The sequence below is a fragment of the Miscanthus floridulus genome, chromosome 13, assembly GCF_019320115.1.
Source record: "Miscanthus floridulus cultivar M001 chromosome 13, ASM1932011v1, whole genome shotgun sequence".
Classification (NCBI taxonomy): domain Eukaryota; kingdom Viridiplantae; phylum Streptophyta; class Magnoliopsida; order Poales; family Poaceae; genus Miscanthus; species Miscanthus floridulus.
In genome coordinates this window covers 70,553,022-70,572,992 of record NC_089592.1, presented here as the reverse complement: position 1 = coordinate 70,572,992, position 19,971 = coordinate 70,553,022, and the positions used below count along the sequence as shown (strand labels likewise).

General features: G+C 47.3%; 1 protein-coding gene and 2 pseudogenes across 10 annotated transcripts; 2 read left to right on the top strand and 1 right to left on the bottom strand.

Annotated features, from left to right (window-relative positions):
* Nucleotides 1-383: 383 nt before the first annotated feature.
* On the bottom strand, nt 384-5,830 carry LOC136500411 (actin-binding protein wsp1-like). 10 transcript variants are annotated; one of them, XM_066495753.1, is made up of 5 exons: nt 4,338-5,830; nt 4,169-4,254; nt 3,434-3,868; nt 2,306-2,354; nt 384-1,895 (listed from the first exon to the last, which is right to left on the bottom strand). In XM_066495753.1, exon 1 carries the CDS (start codon nt 5,711-5,713, stop codon nt 4,448-4,450), a length of 1,266 nt encoding a protein of 421 aa, XP_066351850.1. In that variant the 5' UTR covers nt 5,714-5,830; the 3' UTR covers nt 384-1,895; nt 2,306-2,354; nt 3,434-3,868; nt 4,169-4,254; nt 4,338-4,447. The 10 variants fall into 10 exon arrangements, with proteins under 10 accessions (XP_066351850.1, XP_066351854.1, XP_066351852.1 ...); XM_066495757.1 differs by lacking the exon at nt 2,306-2,354 and having other exon boundaries at nt 384-1,672; nt 1,771-1,895; XM_066495755.1 differs by having other exon boundaries at nt 384-1,672; nt 1,771-3,868.
* A 119-nt stretch (nt 5,831-5,949) lies between these two features.
* Nucleotides 5,950-13,783, top strand: LOC136500413 (uncharacterized; annotated as a pseudogene).
* A 3,469-nt stretch (nt 13,784-17,252) lies between these two features.
* On the top strand, nt 17,253-19,828 carry LOC136501490 (patatin-like protein 2; annotated as a pseudogene).
* Nucleotides 19,829-19,971: the final 143 nt, after the last annotated feature.

Here is a 19,971-nt window from a genome sequence, read left to right as displayed (position 1 = left end):
TGCCAAGCTTTTTGTGAAGGAGAAATAGAAACGTGTGTTCTGAAGCAACCATACTAGTTGATGTGTCTCATTTCGAAGAAAATTAAAAAAATTCTATTAACCAGTATGTGACAAGATAATCCTAATAGCAAGGCCTTACAGTAGATAATAATTTAGACATCGGTGAGGTATGTGACAACTTTTTTTTTGGAAAGTGTATGATGCAAGGAGAATAGGTAATGCATGTTAGGTAACTACTCTTAGCTTAGTATCCAAACTAATAGGAGTGATAACAGATGTAAGGGGCCTCATTTTTTTAGTCTCGCTCTGGGCCCCCAAAATCTCAGGGCCGGCCCTGGCTGAGGCCACTGAAGCAAGAGTAACACGATGGAGACAATCGCCTTCGCCCGGAGAGAAAAAAAAAGGCTAGCATAAACCGAAAACAGCATCACCATGCTTACCGAGTGTACATGCGACTTCTGAGAAATGCAAATTACCAGGGTCCTTCAGAGTTCAGACCACACAATAACACAATTTCTGACGCACGTCTAACAATTATTACATGTGCACAATCTAAGGAAAATCACGACAACCATTTTGGTTGCCTTGAACTTTATTTCAACTCAGAAAATTTGGTGCGCTTCGCAGCACCCTACCGGACATGATATCCTCCATAGAATATCAAACAAGCTTTGTCATTTTTTACACAACTCTGCAACAACCAAAAGTGGTATGTCAATATAAACTGGGCAATTGCATCACAACTCGTTAAGAAAGAAGCAATAAGCTACAGTATTTAATGTGTTAGCCAGTCATCATCCTGAACATAAAACAATTAGCAAGAAGCCAAGAACATAGTTACATGATTATAGCCAAAACCACCTAGATGGCAATCATGCTGCTGAGAAAGTAGTAAAGGTGAACACAAGCTATGAAAATGCAATAAAATATGTGGCCAACCACGAAAGACCGAAATAAAAACGTCAGAAAAATATTAATGTGTTTCAGGATTTTCATCCTCCCTAGAGTTTGAATCCAAGATCAGAGGTCATGTTGGATTAAACATGAACAGGATAAATTTTATACACAGCAATATACTGCATCTAAAACATAGCAAACAAAACAATGAAAATAACATCACTCACTCACCTAGGGTTTGAATCCAGTATTTACCACCCAAACCAGCGCCTAGGACCTCGAGCTCCAGGTGTGAGGGGCCGCAGCAACTTAGCAAACTCAATATATGTATGAACTGAGAAATAACGCTCTATATGAAGCAAATCTATTCTCTACCTGATTCATTTACATCTTGCATGTTCTTTAGCAATGCCGTTGAGATGGTGAAAATCAAGCCAAAACTACCATGTATTGCATTGCATGCAACCTATACTAATTATAGATCTCTTTAGCTGAATTTATCAAATTCATAGATTTCAATCACAACAGATGAACATCATTTTGGCATTAGTCAATCTCGTGTGCCGCCAAGAACTTCGAGCACCATGGCTTCAGATCCGGTGTAAGGCATGCCGAACAAAAAACATACACAAAAGGGAAAAAAGCAAAAATAAAAAAATAAAAAATCTGGCAGCCTCCATGTAATTTAGCGCGTCCACCTTCCATGGTTCCCTCACCGTGGGCATGATAGAGGAAGGACAGAGAATGCCGAACAATGGTCCCCATCCCCATCCACCTTTACTTGGTACCATCAGAATTGTAATAATAAGATGAACACTATTATGATAGCCTGATTATTATCCGATGCTCTTCTTGTAAGGTATATGTCATTACCTACTACTTTGACCTGGCCATTGTAAAATCATTAATTGTCGCATCAACATTTTCCTTCCATTTTTTGGACCTTGTTTCCAAATTCCATCATCTTTTATAGCATCCACCTCCCTTGCTCCTTAACACTACAATAAAAAGAATGTTTATCAGCAAGAAAGACTGAACGCTAATTGATAGTCCAAACTGGCTGGGATACTAGAAATAACAGTTACGTGTGATAATGGTAACTATTTTCCAAACCATAGAGAATGTTGGACCAACATGGCCTAAAAAAGCATATAGATTGCATATGACCACCTTCAAAAAATGGCTCCATATTTGCCAAAATCAGCCAGCCAAACCCGTTAAGTAAAGTTGAGTTACTTTTTCCCAATAAATTGCATATGTAACAATGCTGGAAATACTCAAAATTGGTTTAAAATAGCTAATTTTGACAATTGAACCAGCCATTTGGCTAGGCTTTCCACGAATCCCAGAAAATTTCTGAGCTGGGGTAACAAGACTTGTTATGAATTTAGAGAGTCAAACCAGTTACCTCAGCCTGGTACATCTGTTCCAATTAGTTTGTTTACTTAGAATAGACCCTGTCAAGACCAAAGTTGATTCAACTTTATTGAGAGAACTTTCCAACCATTAATATTACAGTTTCTAATTTGATAATATCACAAATTGTAATGTTAATATGTTTATTAATACCAGTTAGTAATTTATCTTTCACATGAAAAAAGAACTCTAGCATATATATACGAAAAGCAGTGTAAGACCATAGGTGTATTGCATCAAATTAGTACATTCAGAAATACTACTACACTGATGGAATGACAAGCAATTACCCCTGAACTGGCCAAGAGAAACAAAAGAGCTCTATAAAAAATGTTTGTTTTCCTATGTGCTTGATCCTCATCATTCTCAATATCAGCCAAGGAGACATCAAATACTTTGTGCTTCAGACCATTAGAAGAAATTTGAAAACAAAAGGAAGAAATCGAGATAAAAATCCTCCTTACATATGAGAAGTAGCCTTGATTGGCACGTGAAACATTAAATTCTGAAAAATTCCAAACAAAAAAAAGGAACAGACCCAGTGCCGGAGGCTCCCACATGAGTGGGGTCTGGGGAAGGGAAAAACCGAGGCAAGCCTTCCCCCCGCAAAATCTGCGGAGAGGCTGCTTCGGACCCACGACCTGGTGACTCAGTGAGACAGCTCTCACCACTTGCACCAAGGCCTGCCCTTCAAACAAATGAAGCTTTTAGTCCTCACTACCAAATTATGTTAATCCTACTAATAATGAATCAGAAAAGCATAACCATACATAAGACATCAAGACGATCTTCATTTAAATGCCTAACAGTTCTATCTTAATGCTTCAATAACTTATATTTGCACAAAAAATATAACCTACGAACGTTCCACATTAAGATCAAGTCTAAACAATTCTACAAAGCCACGTTCGTGTAGGACAACCTGTAAAAAGGAACCACATCTAAATCACAGGTATTCCTACTGATCAAACACACATGCATGCTGAATTACCGATATTGCTAGAAACTCATGCCTGTGTGCCCAGTGAAACTTCTTTGGCCTTCCTTTTACACCAAGATGGTACAGTAGTAGCAGCATGATTCCCAACTGATAGAGCAAGCAGGAGATGGGCAGGCATACCTTGGTGCCCTGTGTCCTGGACAGCAGAGTCTTGCCATGTTGCGCTTGCTGAACTCCAACAGGCCCTGAGGTCATGGCATCATGCCAGTGTTTGTTGGCTAAAGAATCCACACTGCAAAGCAAGACAAGAACAAAGAAACAGATCAACACCGGCCAGAGGATGCCAAAAAAAAAACAATGATTTCTACAGAACCGAAAAGAAAAGGCCTGGTGCTCAGTTGCCTGAGACCACCGTGCCAGAGCCGCTCGCCGTTGATCTGCCATGTCTAGACAACCCGTCATCCGCGGTGCACAAGATCCCTTCCGGCGTGACCAGCACCTCGCGCCTGCGCCCACCACTTGTTCCGTCCGTCACCAGTGCCATGTGCCGCGGCAATGACTCCAGCCACATCCCGCTCTGGAAAAGCACGTTTGGCGGAGGAGCGACGGCGGCGTCTGTGCCCGCGTGGAGGCGACGAGTCAGGAGGTGTGGAAAGCTATTCCAAACTGCCGAAGCAAAGTTGTCAATTTCAACAGTTTCATACTGTAGTGTTTCCAATTAATGTACATTCACAGAGCTTATTATCCATCTCCTAATCTTACAAGTTGCAGACAGCATAACGGGCACTTGAGCAGCTGCCACCCAACAACATGAAACATCTGACCCATCTAATGGGATGATACAAACAAAAGCTAGAAATGATCGCCTGAACTGACCACTATGGTAAACTCCACAATGAAAGTAAGGAGGAAAACCTAGTCATCAAAATTTCATGAATGGTGAAGCTCTGATTCTTGAGGTGAAGCACCAACGCTCGACCATCTTACAGTGCCCATGTCATCTGCAAGCAAGAAAACTGTCATACACATACACAATGTAGTTTACAACAGTTGCAGATGTCTAATGGTGCAGCGATTGGCATACCACTGCCCTAATCGATCTCAATCACTACTTTCTTCTTCTTGCTGCCCTCGAGCCGCCCTCGCTGCTTTGCCCCAACCTTCACATGCGCCATTCCATAGCCCTAATTTATCTCAATCACCACTTTCTTGTTCTTGCCTGCCTTTAGGCCGCCCTCGCTTCTTTGCCCCAACCTTCACATGTGAGGACTTCACTGGTGCTGCCGCTGTTGGTGCTGGCGATGGTGCTGGCGCTGGGGCTGCCACTGTTGGGGTGACGGGAATGCCAGTGGCAGCATCAACTGCCTTATTGCCTTCCCCTTCCACAATGCCACTTGGGCCCGGCAATGGCAAGTATGGCCCCATTGGATAAAATCCTAGGGCATCAGGCGCCTGCTGCTGCGGCGAGTTGAGCGGTCCGGCGAATGCAGGGCCACCAGGGAATCCCATTGGGAAGAACCCCCAGGAGCAGTAGTACATGTCTGTGCCTGGCACGATGGGTGGCGGCGTGGACATTGCCGTGGCAACAAACGGCCAGCGGCAGCTGGGGCAGAGCAGCGTTTGCGACTCGTAGGAGCGGTCATACTGGTGTAAGCGGCAGCAGGAGGGGCAAACCGTCCAGAACGCTGGCGCCTGTAGAGCTTCCCCCTCCTGGTTTCGTTCAGTCTCAGGCGGCGTTTTGGCAGCCCGCGGCGGCCGCCCACGCTTTGGTGGCGGCGTGCCCGACACGGTCTGCGGTGGCTGCGCAGCAGGCGGCGTCGCCGGCGTTTTGGCAACCCGCGGCGGTCGCCCGCGCTTTGGTGGCGGCGTGCCCGACACAGTCTGCGGTGGCTGCGGAGCAGGCGGCAGCGGCGGCTGTGACTGTGACTGCGGCTGATGCTGCTTCTCTGGATGGGGAGCGGTGGGTACACGAGCTGCGGCGGCGGCTTTGGCGGCTGCAGCTGCGTTAGTTGCAGCGGTGGCAGCGTCGAGGTCGAAGTCGAGGGAGGCTTTGCGGATGGGATCCGATAGGAAGGCCCACGCGTCGGCGACGAGGCGGGCAGCGTCGGCGAAGGCGAGCGAGCAGGGACGGTCGGGGTGGGAGCGGTTGAGCAGGAAGGAGAGGCGGCGGTAGTGGGAATGGACGACGTCAGGCTCGCGGGAGGCCGGCACGGCGGAGTCGAGGCCAAGGACGGCGTAGGGATCGAGGGCCCCGGACGGGAGGCGCCGACGCTTGTCGGCGAGGAGGGCATCGGCGGCGGCGAGGAGGTCGTCGGCGCCCGGGGTGCGGGGGTCGAAGGAAAGGGCTTGGGCGACGAACTGCTTGCAGCCCTCCAGGTCGCGTGCCGTCAGGAGCTTCTCGGCGATGCTCATAAACCGCTCCGCCTCCCGCCGCTTGGCGGCGGAAGTAGGCGGATCCATGGGGCTCGCCGCTCGCCGCGGGGGGCACAGGGCACAGGGAGGCCAGGGGATTTGACTGGGCGATGGGAATGGATCGGGGGAACTTGTGAGGTTACGGCTTGTGGGTGTGTACAGTATTTTTTTTGTTGCTACACCGGTGCTTTATGTTCATGCTTCGATCTTGGTGTCTGAGTGAGGATCAATTGTTACGTGCACCCACAGAGGATACTTTTGGTAGCAGACAACCCACAACGTCAACAAACAGACGAAAGAGGAAGCCGGCATGAGCGTGTTCGGCGGCCGTGGCAAAAGCAGTAGTGTTGGGCAGTTAAGCAAATCCCGGTCCGGTCCAGAGAGAGGACGCGGGCCAAACCACCACCAGTCCATCAGATCTCCTCCCGGCGGCCGTGGCAACTACGGCGAGGAAGCCGGCATGAGCGTGTTCGGCGGCGACAGCTGGGCGCGTGATGCGCAGCAGCGGAAGCGGCGCCTCGACGACCTCTTGCTACCCACCACGGCGTCCTCGTCTCCCTCGACGCCTGATTCCTTCAGGAAGCTCCCCAACGGCAAGCTCGCCTGCCTCGTCTGCCCTCACCGCCCCGTCCTCGACACCCCCCTCATGCTCTCCGTAAGCCAGCACCACAACCCCCGAGTCCTCCTTTGCCGGACTCCCCTGGTTAATTGCTGATGAATCTCCTATGATTGCGTGAATTGTTGCCACTGCGTTAGTGAGGATTATCTCGTGTAACATCTTCTATTTTCTTCCCTCGCTGGAATAGGCATTTTGGTCAAACCGATCATCCGAGTCCCCCGAACTTTCTTCTCTGGGTCAAATAGTGCTACTCTGTTGTGGAGTGACACGTTCGCATGCTAGTAGTACCTTTCTATGATGTTAGTAAAAAAATAAAGAAGCCGATCGAAGCATCATGTCTGTATTCAGTAGAGCATGAGTCAGAGCAGCTGAGCAGGGACTGTGACTCCAAAGTTCTAGAATGCTGGCTCCACTCTCCTTGAGTGAAGATATCTAGTTGGCCAAAAGAAATATAGAAATGACAATTTGGAATCAGTTATTTCGACACAAGTGATTGTATCGCTGATCAGGCATGCCAACATGGTGCGCCACATCAGACAAGGGACTAGTTTGACCCGAAGGAGAAGAGTTTAGGGGCTCAAGTGCTCGATCTGATAGTTGAGGGATGAAAGTTAGCCTTGGGGGAAGTTGAGGGACAAAATCATACCTTTTCTTTCTTACCATTTGTTTATCTGGCTTGGAATATCACGATGTGGGTATCATGTCGCCTTGCACTCGTATCATTTGTTTCTCTGGCTGGGATTATCACGACTTGGTAAACTGTCAGCTGTGGTATGTATCTCTCAATCTGACAAGTGATATTTAGACTTATAGGAAACATCTGTGGGCCACATCACTGGTCAAAGTGAAAAACAGGACTGCAGCTTGTCCAAAACATCATACATTTCTTAATGGAGGGAGTGTGTCATACAATATCAGTGGTTCATCTATCGATGTCATTGCAGTCATTTTATAACTTTTTTTTACAGGCCTTTGGGGGAGAGGGGGGGTATCCCCCACCTGATTGATTTCATTGATGTTGTCTCTCAAATAGCCATATAAGTTTACAAATATACCATTTAGTTTCTATGATTGAATTACATTGCGTCAGCTAGTATGGAACACCAGACAGTTGCAGTGTGCCTCTCATCTCTTGGCAGCAGCGACGAAGCCAGGAATCGACGAAGCCAGGGCTGGCTTCCTCTTCTTCTTCCTCCAGCCCCTCCTTGCCTTCTTCTTCCTCCTCATGGCGGTAGCCCGGGCTAAGCCCGGGCTCCATGTAAATCATGGCCGTAGGGGGGGCTGGAGCACGGGTAGCCCCCCCGCTGGCTTCGTCGCTGCTTGGCAGTCTTGCACCCCACAAATAGGCTTCAGTTTTGCACGCAGCCAGTGCAGAGCTTAGCGCTGTTCTGTCTGTCCTAAACACTGTGTTGTTCCTCCGCTTCCATATATGCCAACAGCATAGTAGTAGGAATGTGGTGAAGTACTTTGCTGGTATGTGGTTCGGCGGTTCAATGTCTTTGGTTGCTTGGATAGGCCAATCGGCTTCAGTATTAATTCGGACAGCTCCCCAGAACTGTTTGGCATATGAGCATCCAAAGATGATATGGGCAGGTGTCTCCTCGGCAGCTTGGCAGGCTTCACAAACTGTGTTCTCCACCACTCCTTTCGTCCTCAATACTGTTTTGCATTGTATCCTTCCTTGTGATAGCAGCCATGCAAAAAACTTCACACGTGGTGGAGCTTTGTTGTTCCAGACGAATTTTGTCCAAGCATCCGGACTGGAGTGTGCAGTTTTCAGGGCCTTGTATAGGAGTGAACTGTTAAGGTCTCCATTCTTCTTGATCATCATGCTCAATCTGCGATCTCTGCCTTCTGCAAGTGTATGCTGCTCCATAATTCCCAAGACTTGCACCAGTTGTGTTGTAGCCACTGCCGATTGACGCGTAGTGAGTGATCTTTGGAGCTCACCTTCATATGCTTGTTTCACTGTCAGTTCTTGATCGTGGCAGTGACTGAGCAGCTCCGGGAATCTTTCTGCAAGAGAATCCTGTGCATCCCAGACATTGTGCCAGAAGGATGTCGTATTTCCATCTGCTATACGGACTGTCGTGATGGCACGATACAAAGGCAGCAATGATCTCAATGTGTCCCAGTGATGGCCGTTGAGGTTGCCTCTCAGTGATGCAATACTTGCGTTCTGGCGAACCTATCTTGCCCATGAGGAGTCATTATCAGAGTGCAGCCTGTGAATCATCGTCAACATCAAGCATGTGTTTTGGATGCCAAGGTCCTCGAGTCCCAAGCCCCCCCTGTCCTTGACGTCACAGACATGTTCCCAGGCCACCAAGTTCTTGGCACCAGTTGTGAAGCCCGAGCCCGACCATAGAAAAGATTGGCGCCGTCGATCTACTTGGTTCAGCACCCCTGGTGGTATCGGCAGAGCAGCCATGGCATAAACCAGTTGACTATCAAGAACAGCATTTACGAGTGTTACACGACCCATTTGATTCAGTAGGCTTGACTGCCAACCTGCAAGGTACCTATCACATTTTGCAATTTGTGGAGCAAATGCATTTAGTCTGAGCTTAGTGTTCAACAGCGGTAGACCAAGATATGTTTGAAGAAATCCCTCTCTGCGGCATCCTAACGCTGATACGCAGTCCAGTACTGCCTCCTCAGTCATATGTATAGGGACTGCAGTGCTCATGTTGTAGTTGATCTGCAGCCCGGTTGCACTGGCAAACTGATCAAGTAGCAATCTCAGTGTTTGGACGTCTGCCATTTCTCCTCTGACCAGCAGAAGTGTATCATCTGCGCATTGCAGCACTGGGTAGCCTGTATCCACCATTGGGTGCCGTACGAGCTGCGATTTTCTGATAAGCACTTGAAGTACATCTGCCACTAGTATGAACAGGTATGGTGATATTGGATCTCCTTGACGCAGCCCACGTCGGCCGCCGATCCACGGCCCTGGGCATCCGTTAACTAGTATCGCTGAACGGGAAGACTGAAGAATTTGCTGCATCCATCTTCTCAAGGTCGTGCTGAACCCCCTAGCCTGCATAATCGTGTCCAGGGCATCCCAATTGACCGTGTCAAAGGCCTTTGCAAAATCCAATTTGATCACCAGCGTTGGGGCTCTGCGCTTGTGAACACACTGTACTAATTCCATCGCATAAACAAAATTCTCGGTGATTGATCTTCCTCTAATGAAGCCTGTCTGATCGAGGTCGACAAGGTTTCTGATTTGGGTCTGCAGCCTTGTCGTCAGAATTTTGGACAGTATCTTTACGCAACAATTTTGGAGGCAGATCGGCCTGAAGGCGTCAACGGTGTTGGCATCCGGCTTCTTTGGGATCAAGACCATGTGAGATCTGTTTACCCTTTCCAGTTGAACATTTTCTTCATAAAAGGCTGTCAGAAATTGAATTACATCCTCCTTCACCGTTTGCCAAGCTGCTGAGTAGAAACTAGGACCGAAACCATCTGGTCCAGGTGCACTACACCGATTCATACTTCTGACCGCAGCTGCAGCCTCTTGTTCCGTGAATGGAAGCGTGAGTTCATCACCCGCTTTGGGTAGGTCCTGGTATAGAGTATCACAGCTAAAATGCCAAACAGTGTTCCCTGGTATTCCCATGATGCTTTTGAAGTGATCAGTTAGTGCTTGGACCTTGGCTGGGTGATTGGTCACCTGAATACCATTTACAGTAATGCTTTTGATGTTGTTTCTGCGCATTCTTGTGGTTGCATGAGCATGGAAGAAGGCAGTATTACTGTCCCCCTCACGCACTGCTCTAAATTTGCCACGTTGCTTCCAGTACGTGGCACGCTGCTTCAGTTCCAGGGCGAGTCTCTCGTAGCTTTGGCACCGAATCTGCAGCTCATCAGGAGATAGGCGGCGATCTTCTTCCAAGGTGTCAAACAACATAATAATGAATTTACAGTTTTGAATGATAGCCGGCGGCACCCTGTTACGCCTGGACCATACCTTTGCCGCAGCTCGTACTGACTTTAGCCGACGCGCGAGTTTGCCAGCTGCATCAGTGCACGTTTGCAGGGGCGGACCCAGGATTTCGCCATGACTAGGGCAGCCGAGCGGGGCCGGGCGCCGGGGCGGCCACTTGGGCAGCGGCTGACGGCGGGCGGGTGGCCAGCGACCAGCCAATGGCGGAGAAGCGGCCTGCGGAGCGCAAATCGGAGGCCGGAGGGGGCGAGCCGGTGAGGGGCAGCGGCAGGCGACGGCGTGGAGGCGGCCAGGAGAGCGAGGAGCCGAGCGGCGCGACTCAAGACTCGGCGCTGCGACTAGGGCAATGGCCCTGGTTGCCCTAGCGCTGGGTCCGCCCCTGCACGTTTGGCCCTGGTGCCAAGCCGGGAGTATGGACTGAAGGAAATCAGGATGCAGTAACCAAGCATTCTCAAAGCGAAGTGGTTAGATTTGGGAATATCAGTGGATAGAGTGGCGAGAATAGGGACGTGATCTGAGGTTGGCCTGGTGAGCCCCTGTAGGCTTGACGATGGGAAGGGTTGGCCAAAGGGAATGTTGTGGAAAATTCTATCAAGGCGATCAAGAGTTGGGGTGTCACGTTTGTTGGACCAGGTGAACCGGCATCCAGCAAGGGGGAGCTCCAGGAGGCTCATGTCATTGATGGTGTCATTGAAAGCAGTGATAAGCGAGGTGTTGGACACCGGTGTGTTTTTGTCTGCCGAGGAGCGAATGAGGTTGAAGTCCCCGGGGAGCCAAGGACCAGTAAAAGTGGGGGCGAGCTCAGCAAGCTGAGATAGGAAAGCAGCTGATTCTCTATGGTCTGAAGGGGCATAGACGTTCGGTACCGAGAACGAGTGTTCAGACAAGTTGGAGGAGAAGGTTGTGGAAAGGCAGTAGTTATTGGAAACTGAGCTTGTTACCAGTGACAGTGAGTTGCAGTCCCAAGCAGTGAGTGTGCCACCACAGGCTCCTGAGGCACTAGAGAGAACAAAAGAGGAGGACATGTTGGGGGGAAGGAAAGTTGCTGCTTTGAAGATAGAGCAATCAGTTAACTTTGTTTCTTGAAGGCAAATAATCGTTGGGGTTGCTTGCCTAAGCGCATCACGTATGGTTGTGCACTTATCTGGGTCGCCAAGCCCACGCACGTTCCAAGACAGCAACCAAAATTTTTTGGACGCAGAATTCATTACAAACTAGGGGACGCCGAGACTCCGTGGCAACAAGCCTGCGCAGTGGAGCCCGAAACAGCCAGAACAAGGATCTGAAGGTAGTCACCCATGGGCGGCAAACCTTCAGACCAGGACTCAAGGAGAAAATAGAGAGCACAGGGAAAACTAAGGCGACTACGAATGAACGTACACAACAACCTGCCTAACAAAGTCCAGAACGCACTAAATCTCACACTAAATCTCAGACACTGCGTGCCTGGACCAACAAACTGAGGGAGGACCTGCATTACATAGGCGATGGGCGACACTGCGTCCACGGCGGCCGCAGTCGAGCCCAGTCCAGCATAGCAAGCCAGTTTGCGGAGGTCAGGAATCCCAATTGGGAGCTTGTTTCTAGACAGGCGACCCCGGTGCTTGACGTGCAGCACAGCCGGAGAGCACGAGGACAGGCGTTCTCAAGGGCCTTCTTCTTGACAGCCTTGTCAGTCATGTCCACATACTTGCCCATGTCTTTGGCTGCGAGGCGAGAACTGTGCCTCCTGACGTGAACCGTGGGCTTGGCACGCACACCCGAACTGTTGCGACGACGATGGACCACCACGGGCGCCGGAGGGGCTGGTGCAGGGGCTGTGACTGGTGCAGGTTGGTTTTGTGGCATGGTTAGCTGGCTTGCGGTGATTGGTGGGAGACTTGGGTTTGCCGAAACGAAGCTGTCCGGCGAAACCGGCGCGGAAGGAGCTGCAGTCGCAGAAGCAAGTCTAGTGAAGAGCTGAGCGAGTAAAGTGGCTGACCCCAGCAGTTGGGCATTGGCATTGCACTGGGAGGTTGAGCTGCTGTGGCTACTTGGGGTTGGAGCTGGGCTTGGCGGGGATGCTAGTGGCTTTTTCTTTCATAATTCTAGTTATGTATATGTCTCTTCTGTAGGAAGTATGTTTGCTATCAGAAACCTCATGCCGGTTCTTGCTTATGTTTATGTACTCCTTTTGTGATTTATCTTGCTAGACATTGGTGTGGCTCGTTCTTCTACTATTATTGCTTTCCTAATAACAACATATATATCAACAGATGCATAATAAAGGTGCACGGCACATCGCTGCAGAATCTAGGCTGAGGGAGAAAGAATTATCTAAGAAGCACGAAATTAACAAGAGACTGGCTCTCTCTTCAGATGCTTCCCATTCAAATTCTGGCAATCCGCGCACCCGGTGTTAAGCCTACCAGTATCAAAGAAAAACCATTAATTGAGGAGACCCGGAGGGCAATTCTGGAAGCACAGTCAAGCAGATTCAATGATTTCAAAGGCAAGAAGGTATCTCATGATTCGAAATGGACAACAACTACTTCATCCTTTGACTCCTGCTCCTTCTGATGTTCCCATGGAACTATCCACTGGAAATACTGGATTGCGAGAATGGAACTGTAAAGGAGAATCTTTTGCTGGAAATCAGACTCAAGACAAGTTGTTTTCTGATAGGCAAACAGAAGTCCGAAAACGCCAGGAGCAAGAACTTCGGTTCACTGCTTCAGGCTGGAAACGGGATGGCCATGGAAGATGGTACCGAGATGAAAATGTGAGTTATATAAACTTTGCTCTTGACAATATTGATGAGACGTGCTTTGCTATGCTGAATTAGAAGTACCTACAGTTCCTAGTCTAAACATAAGTATAGTACATATTGCATTTTTCACGTTGACATAGGTGACATCAGTAGGTTTAGCATGTGAATTTGTGATACGATGCCCCACAAAATAGGAAGAGGTTACTTGAATATGCCAATGTGGTTGTGCATTATCTTATCCAAATTTATACGAGTTTTTCTTTACAAAATATGAAGTGTTGTCCATTGAACATGCTATGCTGGATGGCAGGTTGAATTTGACTCAGATGAAGATGATCCTAACGTCTGTCTCTCCTGATAATTTGAGAAGGCATTCTGAATTGAAGTATCCAATGGCCCAACTGGGAATATTGAATTCATCACAATGCAATATGAAGTGTAATATCTCCCTACAAAAATGGTCGAATCAGGTTTTGTCAGCCTGTGAGGTTTTCTGATAAATGGAAATGTTAGATTATGTTCCTGTTGAACTTGAATATTTGTTTCATTGTGAGCCAAACCTGTATATGATAGTTGAGAAAGTGTGTAGTTATGTTGTTCAAAAAATACTTAGTGATCAGAGAATTTTGAATTTTCAAAGATGTAGTCTAGACCTGCCATTAGCCACTGTAAAGATAGGTGATGCATTTTTGGTTTTGGATCTTGTTTTCAGACTAATATTTTTATTTGTAAGGAAAAGAATGACAACAGAGCCAAAAGAATACTGGGCTATTCCTACTTACAGAACTGATAGATTTTTAAAACAGGACAAAATGATAAATGTCAAGCTACTTCATCTACCACCACGCATGAACTGCGTGTGACATAATGAAAACATAATTAAATGTTTGTAATAGGTTTCTTTTCCTTACACTCAATAGCCAGCCCTATAACCTCATCCGTTTTCTTGTCAACATACCCTGGTTCAGAGAAGTCAATGGACAACACGCGTGCACATCTTCTTCGGTTTTGGTCATCATCACAAATAAAAATCTCGACAGCTTCCTAAAATTTAGGATACTACGTAGCTGTGTGTTTATTGTTCCTTGTTTTCTTATTGCAAGCTTTCGAAGATAATGATAACAAAAGGTTGGATAAGAGTAGACAGTCGTGCGGGTCTCATCTATGTAGATTAGCTGGAAGGTATAACTCTTACATTGTTCTGAGCCACGTGTTACTCCGGCTTGCTATCTTTTTCCCTGACGGTAAAAAAGACTGATACCGAAAAATGCTATGATCTCATTATCTTTGTTTTTTTTTTCCTCTATATAAAAGGACGCGTCCCTATATACAGTACGTATCCTTACTCTTGGAAGTGGCAACTGCAAACTTTCGTGTAGCGAATATAGAACATGATTGCATTTGTTGACACTAATAGGGACATTGCAGACTCCTTCCTAGAAGCAAAGTTGTTGCTACCCATTTAGAAAGTGTTGCATGTATCAAAATTCCAGTTTATCCTACCTCTCATATAATCTTTGTCAAAATTTCATTGGATATTCTAAACTCTAAAGCAAGAAATTCTTAAATAATTTTCAATGCAGAGATATTGAACACTTGTATTGTTAATTGCTAGATCAATATAGACCTCTTTGATCTTTTGTTATGGGTGTGCAATGCCTTGGCAACCACATAGGATCTCAGAAGCAGTTTATTAGGCCCTATTTGGATTCAAAGTTTTCTAAATATTACAAAAGTACTATGGTTTTCAAAAGTTATATACGGGGGTGTTTGAAGCAACAAACCTTCTAGTTTATAAGACCACGATATTGCTAAAACTACAGTCTTTTGGGGTTTTAAAAACTCCACTTGACCACTTTTTTGCTAAACCATGGTTTTGTAAGTCTTTGACTTATAAACCACATGTTTTTAATACCTTAATTTTCTAAAACTATGATTTCCAAATATGCCCTTAATATTATATTTTTAGTTTGTGTTTTAAAATTTTTATTTGTTTTTGCGATAGTCTATTCTCTAACTTTGGTTCTTTGGAACTGGATGAGTTACATTTCTATATTTTGTAAAGTAGTTTCATTATTGGCTGATGCTGCTTTTTTTTTACGGAGGTAAACCCTTAGGTGATGCTTCCAAACACGCTCTAGGGCCTATTTGGTTCTGACCCTAGTGAAGGCGTCTGGGCTAGGCAGCTCCCCAAGCCGTCGATTTTGAGCGCCTGGCGGCCGGATCAAGCACCCTCAGGCCACGCTGTGAACCAAACAGGCCCTAGAGTTCTACTCCTATCATCCTATGGCTGGGCAGCTGGCTGCTATGGTGTTGGCGTGTTGCTATTGTATGCTGCGTGCGTATTAGCCTGCTAGCGCAGCTCTTATGTTTCCTATATATTAATTATAGTGATGTATTATTTATATTTATTTTGTTTTGTTCTTCCTTATGCAGTCAAACGCTTTAAGCTTAATTAGACAATGATTGAACACTAATTGCCAAATAAAAACGAAAGTACTACAGTAACTCAAAATCCAAAATTCACCCAACTAAACACCCTCAAAATTATTGTCTGGTGTACCTCAAATTTGGTAAGCTTTTTTCCCGGAAACGCTTTCTTATAGGATGTCGACGGACCCCGCACTCGCCCACGCCACCCTCGCCCGCTCGCTTTGCTCGTGGGACTGACCCCATCCTCGCCCCCCCTCTCGCGCCCCGTCACCCGCCCACGCCGCGCACGGCGAGCCTAACGCGCTAGGTGCTCACTAGCTCGCTCCCAAACTTGCGTCTCCCGTCACGGCCGTGCTCCATCCGCCTGCCCCGGCTGAGGTCCGTGCTACCAACGAGTTCCACACCAACGACCTCCGCGCCACTCCACGGCTTCGAGCTCCGCGTCGATGAGCCTCCATTCGTCCAAGTAGCAAGCAGATGCTACGCTGAAAGCTCATGTTGCAATAGTATGTATCAAGTGTTTCAGATGTTTTCAAGGTACGTTGCAAGTGTTGTATATCGATGTTGCAAAAGTATATCGGGATGTTGCACATGTTGTAATGGCTATACTGTCGTATGTTTCAAGTGTATGTTCCAAATGTTTCATCTGTTCCAGACGAATGTTACAATTGTTTTGTATGGATGTTGCAAAAGTAGATCTAGATGTTGCATATACATGCATGTTGCAAGCATTTGTTTCAAGTGTTTTAAGGTGTTTCATACGTATGTTTGCAAACGTTTCATCTGGATATTGCATATATTTGCAATAGTTTTCAAATGTTTTTCAAGCGTTTTCGCAAGTGTTTTAGACACTTGTTTCAGGTATTTCATTTGTCTTCTTTTGTATGTTGTAATTGTTGTATATAGATACTTCAAAAGTAGATCGGGTGTTGCACATAGGATGCGTGTGGGAAGCGTCCGAGGCGGTGTGGGCGACGTTCGGGACAGCACGGGACCACTACTTTTGCGCTTCCTCACTAGCTCGACACGTTAGGCGCTCGTTCGCTCCCTGTGCGAGCAGCCTCCAGACACTAGCCCCCGGATCATACGTCGAGGCGTTAGCAAGTCCGTTTTTATTTGAGGGAAGTGGTAGAATTTGTTGACCTTTTAACCATAGCATCTGACTGTACAAAATGGCAAGGTGGGTGTTAGCGCTGAGATGTCGCCTGCTTTTTTTTAGCTCTCTCTATCAGCCTCTTCGCTTGTTGGTTTCAGCCAGGGCTTATTAGCCAGCCAACAATGTTTTCCTCTTACAACAAACCAGCACCAGCCGGGTTTATCAGTCCAAAAATCAACCAACAAACAGGCTGAATATACTATCAATCTGTTCGCTCGATCGTATTTGGCTTATAAGCCATGGCTTATCAGCCAACGAACAGTATTTTCCTCTCACACTAAACCAACCAACAGTGCTTTCAGCCATGACTTATAAGCCAAACAAACCCAAACGAACAGGGCGTATATTGAGCACGTTAATCTTGAATACAGTTTCAGGTAGAGTATTTTGCCTCGTTGAAGAAGCGTGGCAGTCTGGCACTAATTTCTTCTCCGTCCTAACTACAAGCGGTTGAAAGGAACAGATAGATGGCTTATCTCGAGGAGTAATTTAATCAGATTAGTTGGCTTTTCGCATTACTTTGTCCCTGTATAAGCATAACCCTGCAGCAGAGGCAACATTGTTGCTTCTTCTTATAAAAAAATAAATAAAAAACGTTGCTTGTTCGAGTTAATCCAGGCTTGCATGTCTTTATATAAGACGACCTTACCTTAATGGCCTGCTTCTTAGTACTACCTTCAATCAAGACAGTGTGTTCCTTGACTTCCTTCTCATAACTCACACAAGTGCATATATAGGAAGCTTGCTTTGTGCCATCGAAATTAAATAAACCGCAAAATGACAAGCGCTAGTTCTGCAGAAGGCGCACACGAGACTAACCCCGAAAAGGTCAAGCTGGTCACCGTTCTGAGCATCGATGGTGGCGGCGTCAGAGGAATCATCCCCGCCACCATCCTTGCCTTCCTCGAAGAGAAGCTCCAAGTAAGCCACAAGTTCCTGCTAGCTCTCATCATCTAGCAATTTCATAGCGTTCACTTGTACACCATCCTGTGGAACATTGCCACGATATGTGTACGTACGCATCGCAGTTCCTTGTTGTTCCATGCAACAGGGTAGGCCTGATTACCAGGTTATGATGTCGTCCGTGTGCATGCAGGAACTGGATGGGCCGGATGCTAGGATCGCCGACTACTTCGACGTTGTTGCCGGCACGAGCACCGGTGGTCTCCTGACGGCGATGCTCACAGCCCCTGGCCAGAACGGACGGCCACTCTTCGACGCAAAGGATTTGGCGCAGTTCTACATCGACCACTCGCCCAAAATCTTCCCGCAGTAGTACTAATAACCATATACATGCATGCTGCATGGCAAAATTTTCACAGGACTCGTTTGCTTTGCAGTTCAGAAGAGAGGCATTGTTTACTCTGTGCTGGTGATCACTGGTGAGTGAGCTGATGCATGGTTTGCCGTGATGAGTTTTGCAGGAACTGGATCCTGTCGAAGATCGCCGGCACGCTGAGGATGATGAGGGGACCAAAGTACGACGGCAAGTACCTCCATGGCCTGCTTCGTCAGTACCTCGGCGACAGGAGTCTGGACAGGGGGAGCTAACAAATGTGGTCATCCCGACCTTCGACATCGCGTTCCTGCAACCCACGATTTTCTCAAGCTTTGAGGTAAGCAAACAGTTAGTCAAGAAGTGAACAGCTACTACATTGTCACCCTACTGTAAACAGAAAATAGTGCATTTGGTGGGTGATTCGCCAGTCCGTTTCCAGAGAGGAGAATCACCCGTACCAAACGCAAATCATCGTTTGTCTGTAGAAATAGAAGGATCACTACCAAACCAAGTTATACAGGAGAATCATAGCAGGTGGTCGCACATATATCTTTTCTGACTGAAACTCTTCCAATGAGACAACAGACAAGTCTGTGTCAAGCCAACGTTATAGCAGAATTAGTCGAAGCAGTCAGTATGATAAATGTTGTACTAAGCATGCCCCACCCCTGGTTGTCCATTCATGCGAAACTGCGGCATAGTACTATGCATCACTGTCTGCAATTGTCGATTGTAGTGTCTCTCCGGTCTTTGTAGCTTAAACTTGGGGAAAACCAAGGACAGGTTTTGATTTGATGGCATATTAACCAACTGTACCTAGTATTTTCTATATATCTTATAACATGATACTTATTCGTATGATCCAGCCACGTGCCACGATCAGAAACTTTGTTTCTCATATGATCAATCAGAACACCATCATTAAGGCATTAACTACTGCTAATGATGATGCTTATCATCTAGTCACACTGTCAATGAAGAATCTTTTTGGTGATTTTTTTAATATCAACGCGTTGCATGCGCCATGTGTGCTGATGCTTGCCCTGGTTTCGAATCTTTCGATCAGCTGAAGCACCGGCCGTCGAAAAATGCACTCCTGGCGGACATCACGATCAGCACCTCCGCCGCGCCGATCTTCTTCCCGGCGCACTACTTCGAGACGAAAGACGAGGACGGCAGGACCAGGTCCTTCAACCTCGTCGACGGAGGCCTCGCCGCTAACAATCCCGTAAGCACTGATCTCAGGACACGGGCAAGCAGTTCATGCCAATGCCTTCACTGATCATGTCGTTCGCAGACACTGTGCGCGATGAGCCAGGTGTCTCGGGACATCATCCTCGGCGGCGACGACTTCTTCCAGGTGAAGCCGGTGGACTACGGCAAGTTCATGGTGATCTCCGTCGGCTGCGGGTCGAACCAGAACCAAAAGTACAGCGCCAAGGCCGCCGCCAAGTGGGGCATCTTCAACTGGCTCATCAAGGACGGCACGGCTCCCATCATCGACATGTTCAACTCCGCCAGCGCCGACATGGTCGACATCCACCTCTGCGTCCTCTTCAGGGCCCTGCGCTCCAGCCAGAACTACCTGCGCATTCAGTATGATCAGCTGACGGGCAGCGCGGGCTCCATCGACGACTGCTCCAAGGAGAACATGGATAAGCTGGTGCAGATTGGGAAGGACCTTCTCGGCCAGAACGTCTCCCGCTGGGTGGACCTAGAGACCGGCAAGAACGTGGAAGTTCCCGGTGCAGGTACCAACGCGCCGAGCAGCTCGCCAAGTTCACCAAGCAGCTCTCTGACGAGCGACGCCGGCGCCAGAAGCTTTCAAAGTAGCACATACAGCATACTGAAAAGAAAAGGAAGAACAGATTTTGTAACACTTCAACTGCCGATCATAGGGCCGTGGTTTGAACATTCTCGAGCTGCTTGCGTTTTCATGCTCTAGCATTGTGTATTCCATTCATTTCCTGGCTTTTGTTGTCACGAAGCATTATCTAGTTTTAAATATTATCAGTAAGTTGTAAAAGTTGTTTGCACTTATCTTTTTTCAAATCTGTGTTTGTTTACACTAAACCACTACCCCACGACAGTTCTTCATTGCTGGTTCAAAACCCCTTATCA